Source organism: Falco biarmicus, chromosome W, assembly GCF_023638135.1.
Source record: "Falco biarmicus isolate bFalBia1 chromosome W, bFalBia1.pri, whole genome shotgun sequence".
In the NCBI taxonomy this organism is placed as follows: domain Eukaryota; kingdom Metazoa; phylum Chordata; class Aves; order Falconiformes; family Falconidae; genus Falco; species Falco biarmicus.
In genome coordinates this window covers 5,332,999-5,358,197 of record NC_079310.1, presented here as the reverse complement: position 1 = coordinate 5,358,197, position 25,199 = coordinate 5,332,999, and the positions used below count along the sequence as shown (strand labels likewise).

General features: G+C 41.6%; 1 protein-coding gene across 1 annotated transcript in view; it reads right to left on the bottom strand.

Annotated features, from left to right (window-relative positions):
* Positions 1 to 531: 531 nt before the first annotated feature.
* Positions 532 to 25,199, bottom strand: part of LOC130142156 (nuclear cap-binding protein subunit 1-like) — a 63,917-nt gene continuing 39,249 nt past the window's right edge. The window contains exons 14-23 of the mRNA XM_056323639.1: positions 24,368 to 24,442; positions 23,224 to 23,327; positions 22,346 to 22,468; positions 20,988 to 21,090; positions 18,311 to 18,404; positions 16,094 to 16,197; positions 14,844 to 14,958; positions 2,042 to 2,185; positions 1,550 to 1,663; positions 532 to 689 (exon numbers count right to left, since the gene is read on the bottom strand). Coding sequence (XP_056179614.1) covers positions 576 to 689; positions 1,550 to 1,663; positions 2,042 to 2,185; positions 14,844 to 14,958; positions 16,094 to 16,197; positions 18,311 to 18,404; positions 20,988 to 21,090; positions 22,346 to 22,468; positions 23,224 to 23,327; positions 24,368 to 24,442 — 1,090 coding nt within the window. The 3' untranslated portion in view covers positions 532 to 575. The remainder of the gene's footprint in view (positions 690 to 1,549; positions 1,664 to 2,041; positions 2,186 to 14,843; positions 14,959 to 16,093; positions 16,198 to 18,310; positions 18,405 to 20,987; positions 21,091 to 22,345; positions 22,469 to 23,223; positions 23,328 to 24,367; positions 24,443 to 25,199) is intronic.

Sequence of the window (25,199 nt, the reverse complement as noted above, 5' to 3'; positions counted from 1 at the left end):
TTTAAAAAGCATATTTCAATTGTTTGTCAACCATTTCTTTCAAACTGTCATAATCTAGTCAGTTTAATAGACAAATCCACATGCCCTAGACTATTTTGAAAGCTCAGTGTTTCACATACCCAGACTTAAGTAATTTTTCTTGTATCATACCACCAAGATCTTATCAAACTGCTCACTGAAGAGGTGTGTTTCTGCCACATCCAGAAATTCTGTTTCACATTTCTGCAATTTATTTACTTTAACAGTTATAGGTAACCAATTCTGTAATTTTTTTACCTGTTTGTTATTGTCATATAAATGACAGAGGGAAGAAGCAAAAATACTATCATAAAGTTAAGTTTCAAACCAAATTAAAGGACAATTTAAAAGAGTACATACATTATTCCACATCAATCCTCTATCAGTCATAGCTAATAAGACTTATGATGCTAAACCAGTTACTAATAGAGTACTGTATTGCTTTATATAGGAACACAAAAGCTGTTCTGAATTAAAGAGTTTCCTCTTTCCTCATGGTGAGCTTCTCTCATTAAAGAAAAATGGTTTTAAATATTGCAGATAACACATGAAAATACTCAGGCTTGCAGAGCACAAAATTGCTGAAATACAGCCAGTATGTGATGGTCCAGTTCAGCTGTAAACAGGAGGTTCTCCAGGGTCACCATGTACTGCTGAATTATCTGGTGATGCTGCAGATAAAAAGATAAACCTTTGTTGTTTTCATTCCTCTTCAAACACAAGAACAGGCAGAAGAGTCAAGACATATTGTATCACAGATCAAATGTTTTCACAGAACTAACAAGCACATCTAATTTCCACAACACATTAATCACCGTTGACTGCAAGAATGGAGCGTATGTTGAAATCCTGTTTTGAGAAGTACTGGGTTCCCTGTAGCTACTCAGTTCTAATCCTGATTCTGAACAGTGTGTAAAGGCAACTGTACAGATATGCTAGGATGTTTGCTTTAGCATTAAGTCATTTTTATGATAAGGGTAGAGACTAACTCATAGGGGGAATTATGCCATTAATCCCATGCAACTTCCCATCCTCTAACACAATTTATGTTCACGTAAACACAAATAATTTTCTACTACTCTGGCTGTTGCCAAGAGTTCCAAATTATATTTTTAAATAGGCATTCATTATAATCAGATACATAAATTTAAAACATTTTCATCCACTTGTTAGGCACTTATTTTGGTATACTTGTTCTCTCAAGACTCTACCCTTACTATAATATGCGGTAAGAAAAACTAATCTACATTTACAACCACATCTCAATATTGTTTTGCACTATATTCACAGTGCAAGAAACAAATCAAGGAGCTCACCATTCAGTCATTTAGCAAGTCTGTAGCAAAGATGGGGTCAAAACCAGAGACAGACACAGTCAAAACTCACACTAGTTCCCAAAAAAGACTGGTGATGCCAGCTATGTCTGTTCTAACGGAGCTGGTAAAAATAAGTAACCAAGCTCAGCTCTCAAATCATGTAAGCTTTTCTTTCCAGCAGCTGCCCAAAGCCTTCCAAACCAAGTGAAACTTACCTGTAGGAAGATTTGCTGCAACCTCTCTATACAGCTTTTGTACCAAGGCGTAAATACATCAATCCCACCAGTTTCACAGCGCACTAAGTGTTCAGTTAACAACATAATGAAACGCTGTAGAACACAAATAGAATGTTGGTTCAGCAAATCTTTTCAGATGAAAATAGGTTACTAGACTCAGATAAGATAATCCATGGGACATTTGACAGACAGAAGCTTTGAATGGCAATATCAGAATTAATACTTCATTTAGGAGACACTAAGTAGAGTAACTACTTACATTCAAAATACCTTTTTTTTGTTTAGGAAATTGCATGCTATCAAAAGAACTTGTTTTCTCAAGTTCTTGATGCTGAAACAATTCTTGTTTAGGGGAGTTAGGCAGTTCTTTGATTCTGGATAAGAATAAGCCCATCTACTCCTTCCCATGTACTCACCCCAAGAAAATTATTAAAATACAAATGATGCTGCAAAGACATCACCCATCATTACCTGGAATATAACAAGGAAAAGATTCTTCTGTTCACTCTGTGCTGATTCTACTCTCTCCTGCAAGCGTTCTATTTGCTCTTCTAGAGGTCCATCTTCCCTATCACTACTTTGGTCATTGTTGTCATCATGTTCATCACTTTCTCGCTGTTAAGTAAAAACAAAACACAACTAACTGAAGATGTGACTACTTGTGGATTCTGCTAGTATCCACTGGAGTGATAAACAGGCCTCTTGAATAACTAAACACAGTCTGCAGCACAACTGAAGCTGCTCTGTAGCCTTTCAAGTGCTATATGTTGAGGGTTGCTTACTTTATAAATACAATTCAAGAAGGAAATTGGGAAGGAAGGAGAATGAGAAGCTTAAGCTGAATCAACTTGAGACAATGCCAGGATGGAAAAGGCCTGAAAACAAACAAACAAACAAAACCAAACAGAAGAACCATGGCAGGTTGTACTGGGTCTGGCTCAGGTGGAGTTAATTTTCTTCATAGCAGCCTATATGGTACTGTGTTTTAGATTTGTGACTAAAACAATGTTAAAAACTGTATTTGGTTTATATGGCAAGGTTTTGGCAGTGGGGGAGTTGCAGGGGTGGTCTCTGTAAGAAGAGACTGGAGCTGCCCTGTGACGGACACAGCTGGTTCCAGCCAGCTCCAAAACAGACCCACCACTGGACAGTGCTGAGCCCATCAGAGAAGCTGGTGGCACCTCTGTGAAACATATTTAAGAAAGGGCAAAATACTACATAGCAGAGAGAACTGAGGGGAAAAAAAACTATGAGAAACAACTCTGCAGACACCAAGGTCAGAGAAGGAGAGGGTGCATTCCAGGCACTGGAGCAGAGATTCCCCTGCAGCTTGTGGAGAGATCATGGTGGAGGAGGTGGATACTCCCTGAAGGACTGCAGCCTATGGAGAGGACCCATGCTGGAGTAGAGGAAAAGTGTGAGGAGGAAGGTGCAGCAGAGAGGAACTTATGAACTAACCACAACCTCTCATTCCCCATCCCTCCTGTGATGCTGCAGGGGAGAAGGCGTAGAAGAGTTGGGACAGAGTGAAGTTGAGCCTTCACTGATAAATGTTGGGGAGAAGGTGTTGCGGTAATTTTGTCTTTGTTTCTCACTATCCCAAATCTATTTTAATTGGCAATAAACTTAATTTTCCCCAAGTCAAGTCTGTTCTGCCCATAATGGTAATTGGTAAGTGATCTCCCTGTCTTTACTTTGACCCATGAAATTTTCCATCTCTTTTATCCTCCTGTCCTGTTGAGGAGGGGGAGTAAGAGTGGGTGGGTGGGCATCTGGCTGCCACCCAAGGTCAACCCACTACAATACACTGTTTTAGCTATTGCCGAACAGTGCTTGCACAGCATCAAGGCCTTTTCTATTTCCCACTTTACCCCTCCAGTGACTAGGCTGGGGGTGGGCAAGAGGCTGGGAGGGGACACAGCTGAGACAGCTAACCCAAACTGACCAAAGGGATATTCCATGCCATAGAACGTCATGCTCAGCAATAAAAAAACGGAGGTTTGGTCCTCCAAGGTAGCCATTGCTTGGAGAGTGCCTAGGCATTGGTCTGCTGGTGGGAGGTGGTGGGTGACTGCCTTTGTATCACTTGTTTTTTCCCTCTTTCCTTCACTTATTAAATTGTCTTTATCTCAACACAGTTTTTCTTGCTTTTGCTCTTCCTATTCTCTCCCTCATCTCACTACAGGGGAAAGTGAGTGAGCAGCTCTGTGGTGCTTGGCTGCTAGCTGGGGTCAACCCACCACACAGGTTTAAAGACTTGCAAGATCATTTTCTAGTGGAGCCACAGAAAGACAGTAGGCTGACTATTATCAACAATTAGCAGCTCAGTAACATATCTGTGACAGACCTTTTAAAAAACTTGTCTAAACACTTTTCCAGGACTCAGATTTCATTCAAGAACTTTACTGATGTCACAGGACTGCCAAAACCAAATATCTTTTGTGCCAGAACTCAAATGGATCTGGTGGGTTAGCACAGATGGAGGAAAGGGACTGGAGCTCAAGGTGTTCAAGTGGGAAGATTACATATGAAACCGAAGTGAATGCTCTCCAATTAAAAAGGGCCAGAAAGGCACCCAACTTCATAACAATAAAAATACCATGCTAGTTCCCCTTTTTTAAAAAAAGAGTACATTATATCAGATCTGCTATCTAGTAATTGGATAAGGAAAAGTCCTACACAAGGAAAGTCCTATAAAAGGCTCCAAGGTGCATGGAGCCTCTGTTGCAGCTGTCCCTTGATTAGAGAGGGTAAAGCACCCTTTTAGCTGGTGCTTGGGAGAGGCCAATATGAGCCAGGCCTAGAAGCAAGCTCACAGACAGCCAACAGGTGCAGCAGTTTGTGCAGAAGGGTGCTTCAGCTGAATTTGTACCAGCATAACAGTCTCAGGTATGGTGGTAACATGCCACAGGGCAGATTCCCCAGCAGTTATTGGAGCAGCTGCCCTTACCAAGGCAGAGGCTTCAACACAGACAAAGCTTTGGATGGTAAAAGCACCTCTCCAAGTCCCAAGCTGCAGGGAGTGCCTGGGTCCTCTCTCTGATAACAGGAGAGAAGGTCCTCTGTTCTGCAGGAGGTGTACAGTCTTGGAGGGGCTGTGTTGCCCACTGGAAGAGTTATGGCAAGAAGTAAGCAGACTGTGATCCTCAAACATTATTCCTTAAACCAATTAATCTCAGACTGGCTGATGATTTGTGGCTTGTGCCAATCCTTTGTATCCATTATGTTAACAAGGGCCATGTTAACCATCCCCCACTATGTTGTCTGGATGTGTAAAAGCCTTACTGAAATGAATTAAAACAGACCTTCAAAATTCTCTTCTTCCAAGCAATGATTTAGATCGGGAAGAGGGAAGCTCAGGGCAGGTGAGAAAATTTTGTGTCAGTGCTGGTAAACCTCTGTGGTGCACATCTCAAAAAAAATAAATAAATTACTTCCTCTGCTATGCTCCTAAGCATGGTGCTAAACCTAACCATAACTAGTGTCTGATGTTACTCTGGATTTCCTATTTGTTTTCAGTCAGAATCATACCAGGGAGACATTTACCCTCTGGTTACTGGAGCCCAGCCAGCACCAACAGCACAGGAGCAGTTGAATAGAATTAGCGAAAGCTGGCATATGGAGAGCAGCCCAAATATTTTTCAGTTGTCCAGTGTTTGTGTAAGGTGCTGTTAGTTCTTGGGTCTATTAACTTCCAGAGAAACAAACAAGGAGGAAAGCAAGATGCATAAAAATTATAGATATAAACCAAAAGGATTTAATGCCTAAAATATTTCCCACAGTGAATAAACTCCAGAAATCTTTCCAGTCAAGTGCTTTAATATTTTCTCCTCCAGATTTTTTAATGCATTGTTTAATGCTGTTTTTTGAATGTCCTCTGTGAGTGCTAAACAGCTGCCTACTTCCCTTTGTAGGGCCTGTCCTGCTATGCTTGAGACCAGATGCTTCACCTAAGGGCAACAAAAGACAGTTGTCATGCCACCAAGGTTGGCTCCAGCAAGGCCTACTGATAGGCAAGGAGCCCTGTGATGTGCTTAGATAATGGAAAACATCCACTAGACTGTGGCAAGCCTCTGCAACCACATGAAGATGTAAGCACAAGCTGGTGGCCCTCCTCAAAAACTCCAGGGACAATCAGTCCCAGAAAGACCAATAAGATTCATGCAAGTGAGAAAGGTTGCTCAAGCTAATGCTGTGAAATGGCAGAGGGCACCAGCCCTCTAATCACAGAGTAGAAGGCTTAGACTCCAGTAGCCCAACATGGATGCGTGCATGCCAGGGACAGAAAGGGTTTTGCTGCAGCCTTATCCCAACAGAGAATCTGACAAGGAATATGGAGAGCTCCGGGGTCTCATTTCCTAGTGCCAAGGTGATGATGCCAGGAAAGTCAGGTACTAAAAAGGAGCATAACACCTTGGGCAGTAACGCATTTCATAGTGGCTCTTACTGATGATACTACTCAATGACAAGCTCAGTGTCTCTATCCTTGAAGCTGGAGAATAACACAGTGACAAGCTTCAAGATGGTGATGAAACCTCTGGCCAGCAGAGAAGCATGATCATACAGTGCTTTATCTTTGGCTTTGTCAGGTGCAAAGCATCAGAAAAAGACTCTCAGTCCACCTGAACAACCAGGTGAGATTCTGTAGCGGCTGCTTGTGCCCGAGACCTCTGTTCTGTCAGCACAGCCTGGAGCAATTGAGGATTAAGAGAGATGACTCACAGAGGACCTTTTAGTCCGTCTTCTTAAGAACAAAACAGCATTGGATGGAGGTTGTTGAAGGAGTCATGGGTGGAGCTAAATGATCATGGAATAATGTAGGTTGGAAGGGATGTCTAGTGGTCTCTGGCCCAACATGCTGCTCAGAATCACATGGTATCACAGAATCACAGAGGTTGGAATAAATCTCTTGAGATCATCTAGTCCATCACTACCACCCCCATTCAAGCAGGGTCAACCAGAACAGGTTGCTCAGGGCATTGTCCAATCCAGTTTTGAATATTTCCACTGATGGAGACTCTTGCTCAAAACAGGTCAAATCAGATCAGGCTGTTCAGAGCCTTGTCCAGTGAAATTTTCAGTATCTCCAAGAATAACTGTCCCTTACCCTCATGAACAGCTTCTTCCACTTGCTAATAATTACTGTCTACATTGAAGTAAACTATGTGATTCCATCTCATGTACATGCACCCTAGCTAAACTACTTACTGTCTAAAGCATAAACCCCGATCCACAATATTTCCCATGTTTTTATACATTTATGTTACCATTAACTTGTGTAACAATAGAGCCTTGATACATTTCCAGTAGAAATATACTCATTTCACTGATGGTCTGTGCAGAATAAAGTATGACCCAGATTTGACAACTTCATTGTAAGGGTATGTAGAAGGAGTGTGTCTGCTCCTTTAAGGGTAACTGGTCAAAGGAGCCATATGCAAGAACATACAAAGACATCTATCATCTACATTTCTATAAGGAAAGAAAGACCTGATGGAATTAAATCTGGCCAGGGATGTCAAGGAGAACAAGAAAAACTTCTGCAGGTACGTCAGTGATAAAAGGAAGACTAGGGAAAATGTGGGCCCTCTCCAGAAGGAAATGGGACACCTGGTTACCCAGGACATGGAGAAGGCTGAAGTACTCAATGACTTTTTTGCCTCTGACTTCACAGACAAGTGCTCCAACCACACCACCCAAGTCGCAGAAGGCAGAGACTGGGAGAATAAAGAACCACCCATTATAGGAGAAGATCAGGTTCAAGACCATCTAAGGAACCAACATCTTGGTGAAATGTTTATACAACTGCGTAGTATTCTTTGAGAGAGAAAACATGAATTTTGTATTATGCATATTAGAAGTCATCAGTGGACCGTTGGTTTGGGCGAAGGTAATGCTAGAGCTGATGAAGCAGTCAGCTGTCTGGCAACAAATAAGTTTGAAGAAGCTCGTAACAGCCATGAGATGTTTCATCAAAATGCAAAGTCTTTACATCGACAGTATCAAATACCCATAGCAGATGCAAAGGGCATTGTTTGCTCCTGTCCTCAATGTAGTCATCATGGACCTGGTTTAGGGGTGGGCACTAACCCAAAAGGTCTGAGGGCACTTCAGGTTTGGCAAATGGACGTAACACATGTACCTGACTTTGGGAAGCTTAAGTATGTGCATGTCACAATTGACACCTATTCTCACTTTATATGGGCCACTGCACAAACCGGTGAAAAGGCATTACATGTGGAGAGACACTTAATGTCTTGTTTTGCTGTCGTGGGAGTACCTGTAGAAATTAAGACAGACAATGGTCCAGCGTATAGTAGTCAACGAGTCGCTAGGTTTATGACAACTTGGGGAATTAAACACATTAAAGGGATTCCTCACTCCCCAACGGGGCAAGCAGTTGTTGAAAGGGCAAACCGTACCCTGAAGGATTATCTTCAGAGACAGAAAGTATCGCAGGATATAGACATAACTAAACGGTTGACTAAGGTGTTGTTTACCTTAAACTATCTCTCCCTTAGGGAGGGTAGAGAGGGACCACCTGTTGTTATACATCACCAAACAGCGTGAGGGAACCAAACAACTACAGTTCCTGGTTTGAATGTTTTGTATAAAAATATGGCTTCAGGCGTATGGGAAGGACCTAATCTGGTGTTATTTATCGGTAGAGGTTATTTTTGTATCTCCACAGATAAAGGACCTATATGGGTCCCTAGCAAGTTTGTGCGACCTGTATGTCAAGATCAGAAGACGGAAGAGAAGACTCAGAGCGAGCAGACGGAATAAACTGTCTATGTTGTAAGGGATGTAAACCACGGGTATTATGCCAGTGTATGCTATGTGGGGTAAAATGGTACTGTAAGCCAAAGTACTGTACGTTTGATTAGTAACCGGGCATGAAGCAAGAGAAAACATACGACTAGTGCAATACCATACTGATTGGAGACAGTATACATCATCAGAATCTGTGAATCTGTGAAAGCACAGATTTGTTGGGTGGAATATGTAAAAAAAAAAAAAAAAAAAAAGAGAGAGAGAAAAAAATGTGGAAATTATGGGAGTAAACATGTTTGAGTGGTGGACTTGGTTTATGGTCTTGATGAATTTTTTATCTATAGGCCAAAGTATTATTGACATCTTGCCTAGGACAAACATATGGGTGACATGGGCAAATATCACGGGAATAACAGACTTGTTTAAATCTGCAACAGGCAGACAACCCCTTTAGAACTTGTTTAATTTGTATTCCCCTGCAAGTGAATGAAACAAATTTTGATGGTTTTTGGAATGTTAAAGCAGTGAATCTGACTTCCAATCAGAATGGTACATGTCTGAGTCCAAATGGCAGCATTACATGCTAAGAATATACGAAGGTTAGCATGTTGAGGAGAGAAACAATTTAATCTTACATCACAGATTTTAAGTTTGTTATTGCTTGATGTAGATAGTGTTAGCTATGCTACATTACAAAATAGAGCTGCAATAGATTTTTTGTTATTAGCACATGGACACGGTTGTGAGGATTTTGAAGGGATGTGTTGTATGAACCTTTCCGATCATTCCATATCTATGCACAAGGAGTTGTCACAACTGCAGGGAAACATGAAGCATATTCTTGCTGATGATAATCCCTTCGATGAATGGTTGAGAGGATTGGGGATAACAGGGATAACAAGTCGTTATTGATGGAAGGAATACGCATTGTTATAATCACTGTTGTAACGTTTTGAATTTTTGGCTGTTTATTTTCTTGTTTGAAGAAAGGTTTAACATCTACTGTGAAACAGACATGGGTTGTCCAAAAAGAAAAAGGGGGATATGTAGAGGAATTTTTAAAGGACCGAGGACATATGTTACCATTGTCCAGGTTGGACAACCCAGGCCTGTTAGTTGAAACTGCAGAGCAACTTTAAATTGTCCTGGGAACAAGCAGTGGGAGAAAGAAAACAAGCTGTGCACAAACAAGAAGCCAGGTGCAGAGCAAGTCCTGGGAACCGCGAAATCCACACACTCTCATCGGTACACTCTGATCAGGCGCCTGCAGCATGCTCACCGATCAGCCACACGGACGCCCGCGTGGCCAGAGACTTTTATCCAATCACCTGTGTGTAAAGTCATGTGAGCGGTCGGTTTAAGTTATAAATATGACCTGTTTAATAAAGGGAGCACGGCATGTAGCCATATTGGTGTGATTGTCGTGACTTGGCCGACTCTCCACGGGGGACCCTCTTCGTCCTGAAGGTGCACAAGTCCGTGGGACCTGATGAGATGCATCTGCAGGTCCTGAGGGAAGTGGCACACGAAGTGGCTAAGCCACTATTCATCATGTTTGAGAAGTCATGGCAGTCCAGTGAAGTTCCCATTGACTGGAAAAGGGGAAACATAACCTCCATTTTTAAAAAGGGAAAAAAGGAAGACATGGGAAAATACAGGCCAGTCAGTCTCACCTCGGTGCCATTATCTTAATGGAGCAGATCCTCCTGGAAACTATGCTAAGGCACAATGGAAAATTAGGAGGTGATTGGTGACAGCTAACATGGCTTCACTAAGGGCAAGTCATGCCTGACAAATTTGGTGGCCTTCTATGATGGGGTTACAGCACTGACAGATGAGGGAAGAGAGATTGATGTCATCTACCTGGACTTGTGCAAAGCATTTGACACTGTCCCACACAACATCCTTGTCTCTAAACTGGAGACACATGGATTTGATGGATGGATCACTCAGTGGATAAGGAATTAGCTTGATGGTTGCATGCAAAGAGCTGTGGTCAACAGCTCAATGTCCAAGAGGAGATCAGCGATGAGTGGCATTCCTCAGAGGTCGGTACTGGGACCAGTGCTGTTCAACATCTTTGTTGGCACCATGGATTCTGGGATTCAGCGCACCCTCAGCAAGTTTGCCAATGACACCAAGCTGAGTGGTGTGGTTGATGCACTGGAGGGAAGGGATGCTGTCCAGAGGGACACTGACAGCCGAGAGGTAGGCCTGAGTGAATCTCATGAAGTTCAACAAGGCCAAGTGCAAGGTCCTGCACGTGGATTAGGGTAATCCCCCAGTACCAATACAGGCTGGGCAGAGAATGGATTGAGAGCAGCCCCAAGGAGAAGGAATTGAGGGTGCTGGTGGACCAAAAGCTCAACATGGTCTGACAATGTGTGCTTGCAGCCCAGAAAGCCAACTGAATCCTGGGGTGCATCAAAAGAAGTGTGGCCAGTAGGTTGAAGGAGGAGATTCTTCCCCTCTGCTCTGCTCTTGTGAGACCCCACCTGGAGTACTGCATTCAGATCTGGGACCTCCAACAGAAGAAGGACATGGACCTGTTGGAACAGGTCCAGAGGAGGGCCACAAAGATGGTCAGAGTGCTGGAGCACCTCTCCTATGAAGAAAGGCTGAGACAGTTGGGGTTGTTCAGCCTGGAGAAGAGAAGGCTCCGGGCAGACCTTACAGAAACCTTTCAATACCTAAAGGGGGCTTATAAGAAGGATGGGGACAGACTTTTTACAAGGGCATGTAGTGATAGGACAAGGGGGAATGGCTTTAAACTGAAAGAGGATAGATTTAGATTAGATATTAGAAAGAAATTCTTTACTGTGAGGGCGGTGAGGCAATGGCACAGACTGCCCAGAGAAGTTGTGGATGACCCATCCCTGGAAGTGTTCAAGGCCAGGTTGGATGTGGCTTTGAGCAACCTGGGCTAGTGGAACACATCCCTGCCCATGGCATGGGGTTGGAATTAGATGATCTTTAAGGTCCCTTCCAGCCCAAACCATTCTATGATTTAAAAGTCCATGCAGTAATACTTTCAATAAGATTGTGTCTGGGTACTCTCCATGAGGGCAAGCTGCCCTTTATGTGAGAACAGCTGGAATGCATGGAGCCCTGCCTGGGGAGGGCTGATGAGCAGACTGAAAGCTTATGGGTAAGGCCTGAAGAGGAGACGGGTAAGGGTGGCATTGTAGTGGGCACCTGACCAGGAAGAACAAATGGATGAGGCCCTCTACAGACAGATAGGAGCAGCCTCATGTTAGCAGGCCCTGGTCCTCACTGGGGACTTCAACCACCACGATATCTGCTGGAGGGACAACACAGCAGGGTATGAGCAATCTAGGAGGTTCCTGGAGTGCATTGATAAAACTTCCTCACCCCAGTGATAGAGAAGCCAATGAGGAGAGGTGCTCTGCTGGACCTCCTACTGACCAACAAGGAGGGGCTCGTTGGGGATATGAAGGACAAAGGCAGCCCTGACTGTGGTGACCAAAAGATGGTGGAGTTCAGGATCCTGGGAGGAGGGTAAAAAGCAAGCTCACAACCCTGAACTTGAGGAGAGCTGACTCTGGCCTCTTCAGGGATCTGCTTGGAAGCGTCCCAAGGGATAAGGCCCTGGAGGGAAGAGGGGCCCAAGAAATGGTTAATATTGGAGGGTTACCTCCCCCAAGCTCAAGAGCAGTTCATCCCAACGAGCAGGAAGTTGGGCAAAAATGCCAAGAGGCCTGCCTGGATGAGCAAGGAGCTCCTGGCCAAACTCAAGCACAAAAAGGAAGCCTGCAGAGGGTGGAAGCAAGGATGGGTAACCTGGGAGGAATATGGAGACATTGTCCAAGCATGCAGGGCTGAGGTTAGGAAAGCTGGAATTCCCAACTGGAATTGAATCTGGCAAGGGATGTCAAAGACAACAAAAAGGGCTTCTGTAAGTACATAGCTGGCAAAAGGAAGACTGGGGAAAATACAGGCCCACTGCTGAATGAGACAGGGGACCTGATGACATAGGACATGGAAAAGGCTGAGGTACTTAATGTTGCCTTTGCCAAAACCAAGACAGCCTCAGTCTGTACTAGCAAGACCAGCCTTCAGGAATCCCAGACCCCAGAGACCAGGGGGAAAGTCTGGAGCAAGGAAGACATACCCTTGGTGGAAGAGGATCAGGTTAGGGAATACGTAAGCAAAAAGGATGTACATAAGTGCATGGGCCCTGATGGGATGCACCCATGAGCTCTGAGGGAGTAGGCAAATGTCATTGTGAGGCCACTCTCAATAACCTTTGAAAAATCATGGTGATTGGGAGAAGTGCATAAAGAGTAGAGGAAAGCAAATGCTACTTTTCTCTTCAAAAAGGGTAAGAAGGAGGACCCAGGGAACTACAGGCTGGTCAGCCTCACCCTGGGAAGGTGACGGAACAGCTAATCCTGGGAACAACTTCCAGGTGCATGAAAGACAAGACAGTCATGAGGAGTAGTCAACATGGATTCATCAAGGGGGAGTCATACTTGACCGACCTGATAACTTTCTCTGATGAAATGTCTGGCCTGGTAGATGCTCAGCAGTAGCCAAAACATTAGTGTGCTCTCAACACCCTTCTAGCTACAACTACAAAGCACAGTGCTATGAGGGCTGCTATGGGGAAAGTTACCTCTATTCCAGCCAGACCCAATACATTTACTTATAAAAGTTATCTTATGGCATAACACTGCCCATTAAAGCACTCAATATTCAAGAGCTGCAGCTAGGAGACAGTACAGAAACAAAACCATAGGCATATCCATTGAATGATACCAGACAATCTCTTTGACTCACAGTGAAATCAATGAAAAGCTCTTCAACAGTCACAAACATTTGTTAATTGCTGATGAACATAGATTAAGGAGGTAAGCAACTACCATGGCTGCTGCTGGGAATGAGCAAGGAGAAGACCTGAAAGAGTTGGGATGAACTGACATCAGCAAACCATGAGGTCCTAGCGATTTCTCAGCTGATGCTCTGTGGATAACTGGCTAGCTGAAAAGGGTCACATAGACATAGTCCAGCTGGCTGGACAAAAATGCACATCGCTCTCAGCTTATCTGAAGTAAAGCAAAAGTTACACAATAACAGGAAGATCGCGGTGGGAAAAGAATGTTGCAGGTGGGAACAGATAACTACAGAAGAGAAACTAGGGGCGGGCTTGGTATTTAGGCAACTAACCAATAATGAGCTTAACTTTTGTAATATGTATGAGCTAATTATAACAAGGCATAAAAGGTGACTGTAAGGTACAATAAAGAAAGTCTGCTGATCACTCATATTGAGTGACTGTGTCTTCCCTCCCTCGTGACAATGCTCATAGGAAATGACTTGTGCTGGTGACAATTTTTGCACGATCCTGCATGTGTTCCATGTTGTACCAAATTCTGATGTTAACCTAGGCCAAAAATTTAGAAGTAGCCTAGTGTTTTGTGCAGGTACTGGAAGAGCATAGATCAAAAAGGAAATACTCTCCTTTCTATGAAACTAAGATAATTTCTATAAATTGGCTTCATTTGATATCAGGATTAAATATTGTAGTCAGCCAAACTGTCTTGGGTACTGCCCTCTGGGGTTGGTACAGGAGATGCCACTCTCACTGTACTTTACAGCATTATTACTTAGACCTGAAGCCCCAAAATAGCCAAATGTGAACTAAAATAAGGACTAATTAGACTGGAGTGGCTGGCTAGGGACACTGAAAGTATTTGGTGCCACAAAACACTCAAATGAGGAAGGCACAGAAAGCACCTTCTTTTTCCCAGTGCAGTACAAAATCCCAGTAACCCAGCTGCTTGTCCAGGAATAACAAGTTTCTACTATCGCTTAGGACTTGAGTCACACAATGTGTCTAAAAATATTTGATAGTCACTGTAAATCTGTAAATCTCACTGTAAATAGTAGTCTAGGTCATACAAGGACATTTGAAAATAAAATTCAAGAGAAGCAAAAGGCAGATGCAACTGTCCGAATCCAGCAGCATCTGTTAAAAGAACAGCGACAGGTATCTCTTCTTCTCAATGACAGCTGGCTGTTTCCATGCACTTCTCCACACAAGATACGAGGTCCTAAATGACTACTTACTAGTAAAATCTGAAAGTAACTAACAACCTACAATAAACTTGAGTATGAATTTGACTGTTCCTATTGCTACCCAATAATGTAACAGGAACCAAGATTCAAAAGACAGAGTGAAAGAAGCTCACATTGGAACAAAAACTTACAAGAAAAACCTTGAATGGTGCAAATGCACATGAACTTCTTTAAAGACTTCACTGAATTCTCAAGCTCTAAAAGCCTTTAGAAAAACATACAAAAAATTGTGTTGACTTTAGTGTCCTAGTACTAGAGATGGCAACACATGTAGATATGCCTCCTGACTCTTTATTCAGCCCCTCCAAGAACCAATTGTGTGTCAGTCTGATATGTGACAGCCTGTGGGTTACTTAAGTGTCAAATATATGTATAAAAAAAACCCCAAAATCCAAATTACCCTTTTGTGCTGTCTTGCCAATCTTGCCTTAGTTTCATCCAGTTCTTTGTGAATCTTCAGTACATGCTTGTTCATTTTACGAATAGTGGAATGTAAGATTTCCCAGACGTAGAACCTAGGAAAGATGCAGAACCCAAAACAGTAAATTGCACACTGCTCCAAGACAGAAAATGTGCAGATCTGCTATAACTCTCAATTCTTCTTATTCAAATCATCAGAAACAGGGCAACTTTGTATTGCTACAGAGCAAGTTAGATAGAAAAGTGCACAACATTGATCTGGGGGAGATTTACAACATTTCATTGCCATTACCTAGGACATCTACTGGAGCGAGCAAACATTCAATATTAAGAAAGCATATCACTCACTTCTTACCTGTACTTTGCACTGAATTACCAAACCAGCACTTTATTTCAGAATCATTCTGCAACACTACTAGCATCAAAATGCCAGGTCTGAGCATTTTTCCCACTCTCAGTAAACAATATATCGGAGGGTGATGCAGGATACATAGAATCATAGAATCGTTTAGGTTGGAAAAGACCTTTAAGATCATCAAGTCCAACCGCTAACCCAGGACCGCCAAGTCCACCACTAAACCATGTCCCTAAGCACCACATCTACACATCTACACATCTTTTAAATACCTCCAGGGATGGTGACTCCACCACTTCCCTGGGCAGCCTGTTCCAATGCTTGGTAAACAATTTCAGTAAAGCAATTTTTCCTAATGTCTAATCTAAACCTCCCCTGGCACAACTTGAGTCCATTTCCTCCTGTCCTATCACTTGTTACCTGGGAGAAGAGACTCTGTCTACAACATCCTTTCAGGTAGTTGTAGAGAGCAATAAGTTCCCCCCTCAGCCTCCTTTTCTCCAGACTAAACAACACACCTATATGCCCTAGGTGCAAGCCAAGACTCCACCAGGCTAGCAGCTATACAACAGGGTTGATGGTTCTTGTCCAGAAATGGTCCTAGAGCTTCTCCTTCCACTTTGGCAAACTTACAGGCTACTTGCATGAATCTTGCTAGCATAGCTTTTTGCAGGACATAGAAATGTACGCTGCAGCTCAGAGGAAAATCCTAAAGCTTGTGTTTTAGGGAAGCAACACAATTTTATGTAGAGTTTAAAGCAAAATAATAAAGGAAACACTACAATTATTCTAAATTTTTAAAAAATGGATTCTAATAATTTAAAATAAAAAGTCAGATAAAAAGCAACTCAAGACAGAAATTCCATACTTGTTACCTAGTAAAATCATGTGCAAGTTCTGAAGAGAAGATCCAGTTTGCTACTGCAGCGCAATCAACAATCTGTGTTCGAATCATCTTATCCACAAGAACAGCAATCATCTACATTTTGGGAAAGACAAGATGGTCATTCCTACTACAAGAAATGTTCAAGTTTACCTGCTGCAACATGGAATCTGTGAAATTACTGTGGGCTAAGGTACATCTAGTGCTGGGTTGTATGAAAAGTTATTAGAGTCAAGTTTGGTTTTATGCAACTTTGCAAATACATTAGTCAAATTAACGAGTGATTTCAAACACTTTAGGAAGCTAGTATTGCTTAAATTAGACATCTCATTTGCTGAACCTAAAAATGCTCAAACTAGGGGAGCTGTATCAATCATGCCAAGTATGCATTCGCATTTTAACAAGTCATCTTTATTCTTCATATATGATGACTTCACTTTTCATTCAAGTGAGTACTTCTGCTATTCCCAAGAGCAAAAATACAAGAACTGAATTTTGAAACAAGGCATCAGAGAAGCAAGTCCCAATAGTCAACATTGGAGTATCCAACCAGAAGACATGTTCCTGTTACATAACCATAAGGTAACAGCAACTGCTAGCCTACTCTCCTTGGACTTTGACAGTCCCCAACCACAACCATGTGCTCTTTCCTGCAGGAACTCTTCATTTTAGAATGAAACCAGCACCGTATATAAGTATTTACTACAGGACCCTACCTTGGATGAGGTTTGTGGGAAAATCAAGCAGGTAGCTACAAAATCTTTTGATTAGAACAGCTTTGTGACATTCAGAAGAAAGGGCCCATCTTAATTATTCATGTACTCCATACCACAATACCCAAGAAACTCAACCTGCAACGTGTTTATTCTCATAATCATCCATTCTCAAATATAATAAGAAATTGTAACAAAGCTCAATTTAAGGTAGAAAACTAAATTAATGGAATGAAACAGAGAACTCATGACTCGTTTCTCAATTTCCAAGACTACTTCCTATATGCATTTGTCTTAAGAAATTCTTCCTGACATCATCTAGATAATTCAGTTTGAGCCTTCATGTAACACAGACATAGGAATTCGTGAAAGTATTCGATCTTCATGTTAAAGTTTCCCTTTATGACATCAAAGCCTTTGTGCCCCCAGAAAATAGTTGAGGCTGTGACCATCCATAATTTAAAGGTTGATATTTCAGATAGGAACTTATATATATATTTAATCTCTGCTTTTTTTGAGCATTTTATTTAAGAAGCTATTTTACAATATCTTACCTCTCTTTCAGGACCTGACTTTTAAGAATATTAAAAGCAATCTTTTAGTAACCCTAGAAAATGGGCCTTAGGCCCAGTAGTAGATGCAAGGATTCTCCAGCACTCAATGAGATTATTTTTGCAAGTCTGGCTCATGCAAGTGAGGCAGCAATCACTTCCAGACATAATATCATATATTACAAACACACCAGGGAAAAGTATCCAAATAACTAATAGAGAAAAAATGAATACAAGTTTCTTACTGTTCTCCATTTATAAAACAACATCAACACGGGGAAACAACAACTGCTGTGAAGAAACTGCATGTTCTAAACTGAGGTATTTTTCATAGTTCTTTCAGCACATTATTTCATCAGACTCAGGAATTAATTTTAAGCATGGTAGTGTCACAGACAAATCTGTTCTGAACATTGGTTCAGAGCAGATTTCCTTGCTCTGCCTGTACATAACACTGATTCCAACCTGGTCTTTGTGGCTCGTGATTGCTAGTGAAAAACCACACAAGTGCTAAATAACCAGGTTCTATCTTTTTACCCTACTAATCAGGTTCTCTCTTCAGCCTACTTCTGTGTTACTAGATCTACATCTTAAAAATCAAAAAGCACAAGAACACTGTTCTAGTATTGAAATCTTGAAGAAAAACAGGGTTGGGTTGGCTTGGGTTTGTTTTGGTTTGTTTTTTAAGTTACTCTCTCGTAAACCAGACCATAGCACAAGGCTGAAAGTCTTCTACGCTGAACTTTTAACATGAAAATCTCACTGATAGAGAATAAATTTGATGTCCAGTTTAAGGCACTTAACAGTAGTAAACACAACTTCAATTCATTTAAATACAAATAGACAGTATTTTTAAGTAAACAAAGGAAATTGTAATGCTTTATATTTTAACATGACTTTCTGTGAGAGGCAACTTCAACAAATATCTGCCATTGATGCTCTTACTTGCGGATGATTCTTCCAAACCTCATATACAACTCTCAGGACATGGAGTTTCCCCTCATCACTTTCAGCAAGTACTTTGAAGACTTCGTGAAACCTTTAAAGAAATATAGGTAGTGAATAGAGGGGTTAGGATCAGGGCAATGAAGCAGAATCATGTAGTAAGGGGTTTAGATGGTCCCAACATTTTCTTTTGGCCAATCTGCAACAATTCTGGAAAGGCTACGCCCTGACAAATGGAACTGTCCTGAGTTTAAAATGTTGCAGAGACAAAACATCTCCTAAAAGCAATATAACCCTGCCTCAGGGCAAACTTACTCCTCAAAGCTAGGCTACAGTTTTCTTGCTTTTAAATGCAGGAGAGAACTCTGCTGCTTGATGTGCTTATCTATAAAACTATCATTAAGAGGATGTAATAAATTTGCAAGTAGCTAATCCAGACACTAGCTAGGATATTTTTTCATTACACTGTGGGTGTTTCTCAAGACTTTGCAATAGTATGCACGAAGAATCATAACACACCAGACTTGTTAGAAAGATTACTTAAGACTTCCTATTAACTCTCTTTTTATTTTAGGTAGATTAAGTTTTCATAATTAGAAGTCACATACAGAAATATCTACACACTTAACGAGTTGATGAACTGCCACACAAATGACCTCCCCACGTTTTGTTTTTTAAAAAACAAATTACTAACCTGCATGTTATTGACTGATTTAAACACAACAGCACAAGCCAACAGCAGTATGCTTGTGCAGGCAACTAACTCATAGCGTAATACCTTTTGTTAGCAACAAAAGCAAGGTGAGAGCTGGGTTGAAAGACATTTTTGTAGGCTACAATGAAGGGTACAAGGGGATTTATTTCAGCATGATTTCAGGAGTAACGTTTACATTTAAGAAAGATACAATGATTTGGGGGTTTTTATTTCAATTACAGACATTTATAACATTCTCTACTGCATAGATGTACATTTCCTCTTGCACTTTATGCCAACATAAAGCTCCAGGAACGACCTAAATGCTTCTGTGCAGTGACTGAGCTTAATGATGGTGACAATAGGGTTGAGTGTTTATGAGTGAGAATCAGGGGGAAGGCCAACAAGGCAGATGTCATGGTGGGAATCTGTTATACAACACCCAACCGGGATGAAGAGGCAGAGGAAATATTCTATAAGCAGCTGGGACAAGCCTCAAAATCACTAGTCCTTGTTCTGACTGGATGGCCAAGCCCAAAGAGTGGTTGTGAATGGAGTCAAATCCAGCTGGTGGCTGATCACAAGTGGTGTTCCCCAGGGCTCAGTGTTGGGGCCAGTCCTGTTTAATATCTTTATCAGTGATCTGGATAAGGGGATTGAGTGCACCCTCAGGAAGTTTGCAGATGACACCATTACGAGGGGAGACTGTTGATCTGCTTGAGCGCAGGAAGGCTCTGCAGAGGGATCTGGACAGGCTGGATTGATGGGCCAAGGCCAATTGTATGAGGTTCAACAAGGAGAAGTGCCGGGTCCTGCACTTGGGTCACAACAACTGCACACAACGCTACAGGCTTGGGGAAGAGTGGCTGGAAAGCTGCCTGGTGGAAAAGGACCTGGGGGGGTGCTGGTCAACAGCTGGCTGAACATGAGCCAGCAGTGTGCCCAGGTGGCCAAGAAGGCCAGCAGCATCCTGGCTTGCATCAGAAATAGAGTGGCCAGCAGGACTAGGGAAGTGATCAGCCCCCTGTACTCAGCACTGGTGAGGCTGCACCTCAAATACTGTGTTCGGTTTTGGGCCCTTCGCTACAAGACATTGAGGTGCTGGAGTGTGTCCAAAGAAGGGCAACAAAGCTGGTGAAGGGTCTGGAGCACAAGTCTTATGAGGAGCGGCTGAGGGAAGTGGTGTGGTTTAGCCTGGAGAAAAGGAGGCTCAGGGAAGACCTTATCGCTCTCTACAACTACCTGAAAGGAGGTTGTAGCGAGGTGAGTGTTGGTCTCTTCCCCCAGGTAACAAGCGATAGGATGAGAGGAAACAGCCTCAAGTTGTGCCGGGGAGGTTTAGAATGGATATTAGGAAAAATTTCTTCACCAAAAGGGTTGTCAAGCATTGGAACAGGCTGCCCAGGGAAGTGGTGGAGTCACCGTCCCTGGAGGTATTTAAAAGATGTGTAGATGTGGTGCTTAGGGACATGGTTTAGTGGTAGACGTGGCAGTGCTAGATTTATGGTTGGACTCAATGACCTTAAAGGTCTTTTCCAACCTAAATGATTCTATGAGTACCAAACAGTCTCTATTTTAGAACCCCTACAGGGCTACTGGTAGAATCAGACATTCAAGGCTGTACTCAGAGTCATGCTCAGGTAAAGAATGCTGATATGGCCAGATGTGACAACATGAAAATCTCAAATTGATATGTACCTTTATACTTGCAAGATACTTAAAGCAGAAAAAAACCCTCACCCTAAGGCAATCAACATGCTTAAGATGTATATGCTCTTGTTAATAACTCCATTCAGCTATGTAACCTAGTTTTCACATTACCTTTCTTTTAGTAGTGTTACTGCTTCTGCCCAAAACACACCATCACATCACATTATGCAGCATCTAAAATGTTACTGAAGCCTGCAGATGAGTTACCAGGCACCTCACAGTCAGAATGAAATGGTTCTGTAAGCCCCAAAATAATGCACATACCACACTTACTTAGCCAGAGCACTGAAGGAGTGGCTGAAAGACTTCGCAGCTAGATGGAGCAGAGTCTGCACAAAAACTTCTATTTTCAAAGGATTGAAGGTGAATCCTTCATCTGTAAGTTAAAGTTAAAACAAGTACTTCAAGTAGAGGTTTTAAGTTGCTCCAAATACTTTAATGATAATTTTTGTAAATTTTTTAAAATAAATTAAAGCAAAAAAAATTCAGCAACTGGATATTGCACAGCTGAACAGGGAGTTTGTAAATATCTTCTAGAAGGTGCAGATCTTGAGACTTTCATCTGTCATGGAGAAAACATGTAGAAATGGTTCCAGGTTAACAAGAAATAGCAGCAAAGACACAGCTATGCTAGTGGCATCTAAGAGCACTGATAGAGAGAAGCAGGGAACAACAGCTGAAGATGCTGCAGAAGTCTGCACTGGGTTGGAGACAAGGCAGGCATGCAAGGAGACAAGAGCATGGGAAAGGGGGAATGGATGAGAAGAGAGGAAGCTGCAGATGATTATAATACAGAGGTTGGATATTTGTAATGGTTGGGGGGAAGGGGTATACGGGACACCTGAGGTGAATGGTTCTGAATCCCCTGGACGCTGCTGTAGACCTGCTGGCAACAATGGGTAAAAAACAGAACATCAATTACTATGTGGTCTTTATAGTAAATCAAGGAAAACAATACTGGCTCTCAAGCAAAAAAAGGCTTGCTGCTGCTTTGTGGTTGCATAACATAACAACACTTACAAGTATTGCAGTATTACCCAAACTGTCCCTATGTTTTCAAGATCACTCCTTAAACGGGTAGCTCACACTCCTTTCAGACCCCAAGAGCACATTGGCTTTGGAAATTGAGCATTACGTGAGGCTGGACCAACAGCAAATCTGGAAAGAAGTTGAGCAAAGTCCTACTGTGAGAATACAGTTTCATTTAGATCTAGGGAAAGCTAAGATAGCCAGGGTGCTAGCTTTAACTGCTATGAGGCTGTATCAACAGGAGGCAAGTAGGGCAAAGACACTTGATCTTCAGGACAAAGCTGACACCATGAAATGAGCTCTAATGCTGAAGGCAAAGAAAAATGTTAAATATCCTTCATGCCACCTCTGTGGATAATTAGCAGAACCCACATCAAGGGCCAAGCTACTTCTATTAACTAGAACAGATCTCTGTACATGACAAGAGCAGAAGAAATACTGACAAATTCTGTTACCTCCATTTATTGTTAAACTGAAACCAACTATGAGAAAGAAAAGCATACAGTTAAATTAGCAGCAGAAACCATAACTACAGGACAGCAAAATGGTTTAGATGCAAAACTAATGACAACCTTGCAATGCCTAATATCAGATGTCCTTACCATCGTCATCATCCTTATTTGGATTAGGCACATCTTTTAAAATGTTGAAGATTTCATCATTACTGGCCTTATTTTTAATTGCAATCGTTAAACAGAGCGCTACAGTATACCCAGGAAGAGACCCTAAATGAAAAGAGAAAGTTCATATAAACTTTTTCAAGTCTAGGATGGAATGAATATTTTTAATCAGCATGCTTCTCAGAGAAGCATGTATACTTCCCAGCTATTCCCAAAACTTGCTGCTCCCAATACCACTGTCCACATGACCATTCCATAAAATTAATCAATGGGTTTCCTATTTTTCACAAATTAAGGTCCTTTTCTAGGACCTTCAGAGTTATGGGGGGAATAACTCCCCTTATTAAAACTCCATTCTATTTTCCATCAGCTTCATAAAAATACAATATTTACCTGCATTTTCTCAGTTATCTCTGCCTGTGATAATGACAGAACCTTCACATGATTTGCTACCTCTCTGTTTGCGTCATTAAACCAGATTTGTTTAGTAAAATCTTTTGTTAAGTGCCCTATTCATTCAAAAACTAGTCCATATTATCTTGTTACATTAATTTCTACACAGAATTCTACCCGAATGATGGAAATAAATGAAATTTTCTTTTTTTAGACTCCTGGAAAACCAAAGCAAACTGTCACACCTAGACTGCAGTCACCTCAGCATGATTTAACTTCATACATCTAGATTATTTTTTTAAAAAAAGGTTTAGATTAGAAAGATCCAGACAGCACTAGATCAAAACCAAGCATATTTATTTCAGCTGAGTTCTCCTTCATGAAGTTAGAGTAATTTGACACTAGGATATTCCCTTGCTTTGAAACAATTTGCTTGGAATTGAAGTTTTGGTAACTTAAATACTTACTATTGCTTTCATCTCCATATTTGTAAACACACACTGGGTTTGCAGGACTGAGAACAGAAAAGCTTGGAGGAACAATGTCTATTATTCGCTGATGATAGGAAAGCCTACAAAAGTAAGTTTCACAGCAGTAGAATTATAATAGCATATCATCATCAGGGTTGACTCAACTCACTGATTTAAAGTATTTTTCCTATTTTTTAATTTGGACTGTGCAAAAAAAAAAAAAATCAAAACGTTTACTCAATACAATGGTAGTTCCTGAAAGATAGCAAGAGATAACTTAATCAAAACTTTCTAGTAGATGCTTAAATACTAGAATTTCATCCTCACACAAGTCTAAGATGCTACAGGGACAATTGGTAAAATACTGGTATTAAAAGTGTGTGTGTGTGTGTGTGTGTGAAGATTAAACCAAATGGCTTTGTTTTATCTTCCATCTTTCTTACTTTACAAACACTGAATTCCTCTACTAAACTTGCAGTAAAATCAAAAGGAGACACAAACAAAATGAAATAGTTTTGCAGCACAATTTCACACTTTGTACATTAAACTCTTGCAAAACAACAGGTAAGCTTTTTCCATGTAAAATACTGAATTACATAGGTTCTTTGAACATTTTGCTCTTGCACTCTCCTATACCCCCATTTCCACAATCACGAGCCCAATCCTGACAGCTGTTGTGCTTTTGCAGCTTCTTTTTAAGGTCCATGAGAATTGGAGATACTCAGAACAATGAAGATACTTATTTATCTTAAATTAGACATATAACCCCTCTTATTTCTGTGAATAGCCACAGTTTTTCAGTAAGTTACCTGAACTCTTTTTCCCTTCCCTGCCTGCCTGCCCTATTATCAGCTCTTTTTACCTATCCCCAAGCAGAAAAAGTAAAGCCTTCTTAATAATGTCACCTCCACTTGCTCCACCTATTTGTCCCCTAGTCCACTAGGAAAAGCAGTGCTCTACAACAGATACACTAGAACAAAACTGAGCAAGACAACAGAACAAACTTTAGCTAAAAAAGTTAACTGAGAAAATATGTATGCTTAAGACGAGAGCCACTTTAAAAAGAATGCATCATTACCTGGAAGCAATGGCCAAACTACAATTTGACTACAAAAGCAAGATGTTCAGAAGTCTTACTTACCTCATGCATTTTTCCAAAACCTCTCTCACAAATTTGGATTTGGGCTTCTCAAGGTCCTGAGTAAGACAGTCTGACCTATCAAATAAAAACCAAAAACAACAAAAAACCCCAACCCAAACCCCCAAACAATTTCTAACAAATGTATTTGTGTTCTAATCTGTTTTGGTCTGATACTACAGGTAGGGAACATTCACTGGATAATCACAATTCATAAAATCATTTAGGTTGGAAAGAATCTCAGGAGGCTACATACTCCAACTTCCTGCTCAAAGCATAGTCAACAATGAAATCGGATCACTCAGGGTTTTGTCCAATCAGTTCTGAAAGCTTCCAAGGATGGAGATGCCACAACCTCTCTGGGCCCCTGGTTTAGTGTTTATCCTCACAATTAAATATTTTGCTTTATATCCAGATGGAACCTCCCATGTTTGAATTTATGGCTACTATCTCTTGTCCTCCTGTCATACACCTCAGCATGGAGACTAGCCCCATCCTCTCAGTTCCCTCAGCCTCTGCTCACAGAGCATGTGCTGCAGCCCCCTGACCAACTTGGTGGCCTTCTGATTAACTACCACCAGTTTCTCAATGTCTGTCTTGCATTGGGGGGAGAAACTGGACACAGTGCTCTAGATGAGGTCTAACAAGTGCCAAGTAAAGGGGAATAATCACTTCCCTCAATCTACTGGATACACTCCTGTTGACACTGCCCAGGATACTGTTTAGCCTTTGTCACTGGCAAGATACTGGGTTTTGTTTAGCCTATTGTCCAGCAAATCCCCAAGTCCTTTTCAGCAGAGCTGCTCCCCAGCCAGTCAGTCCCCCACCTGCCCCA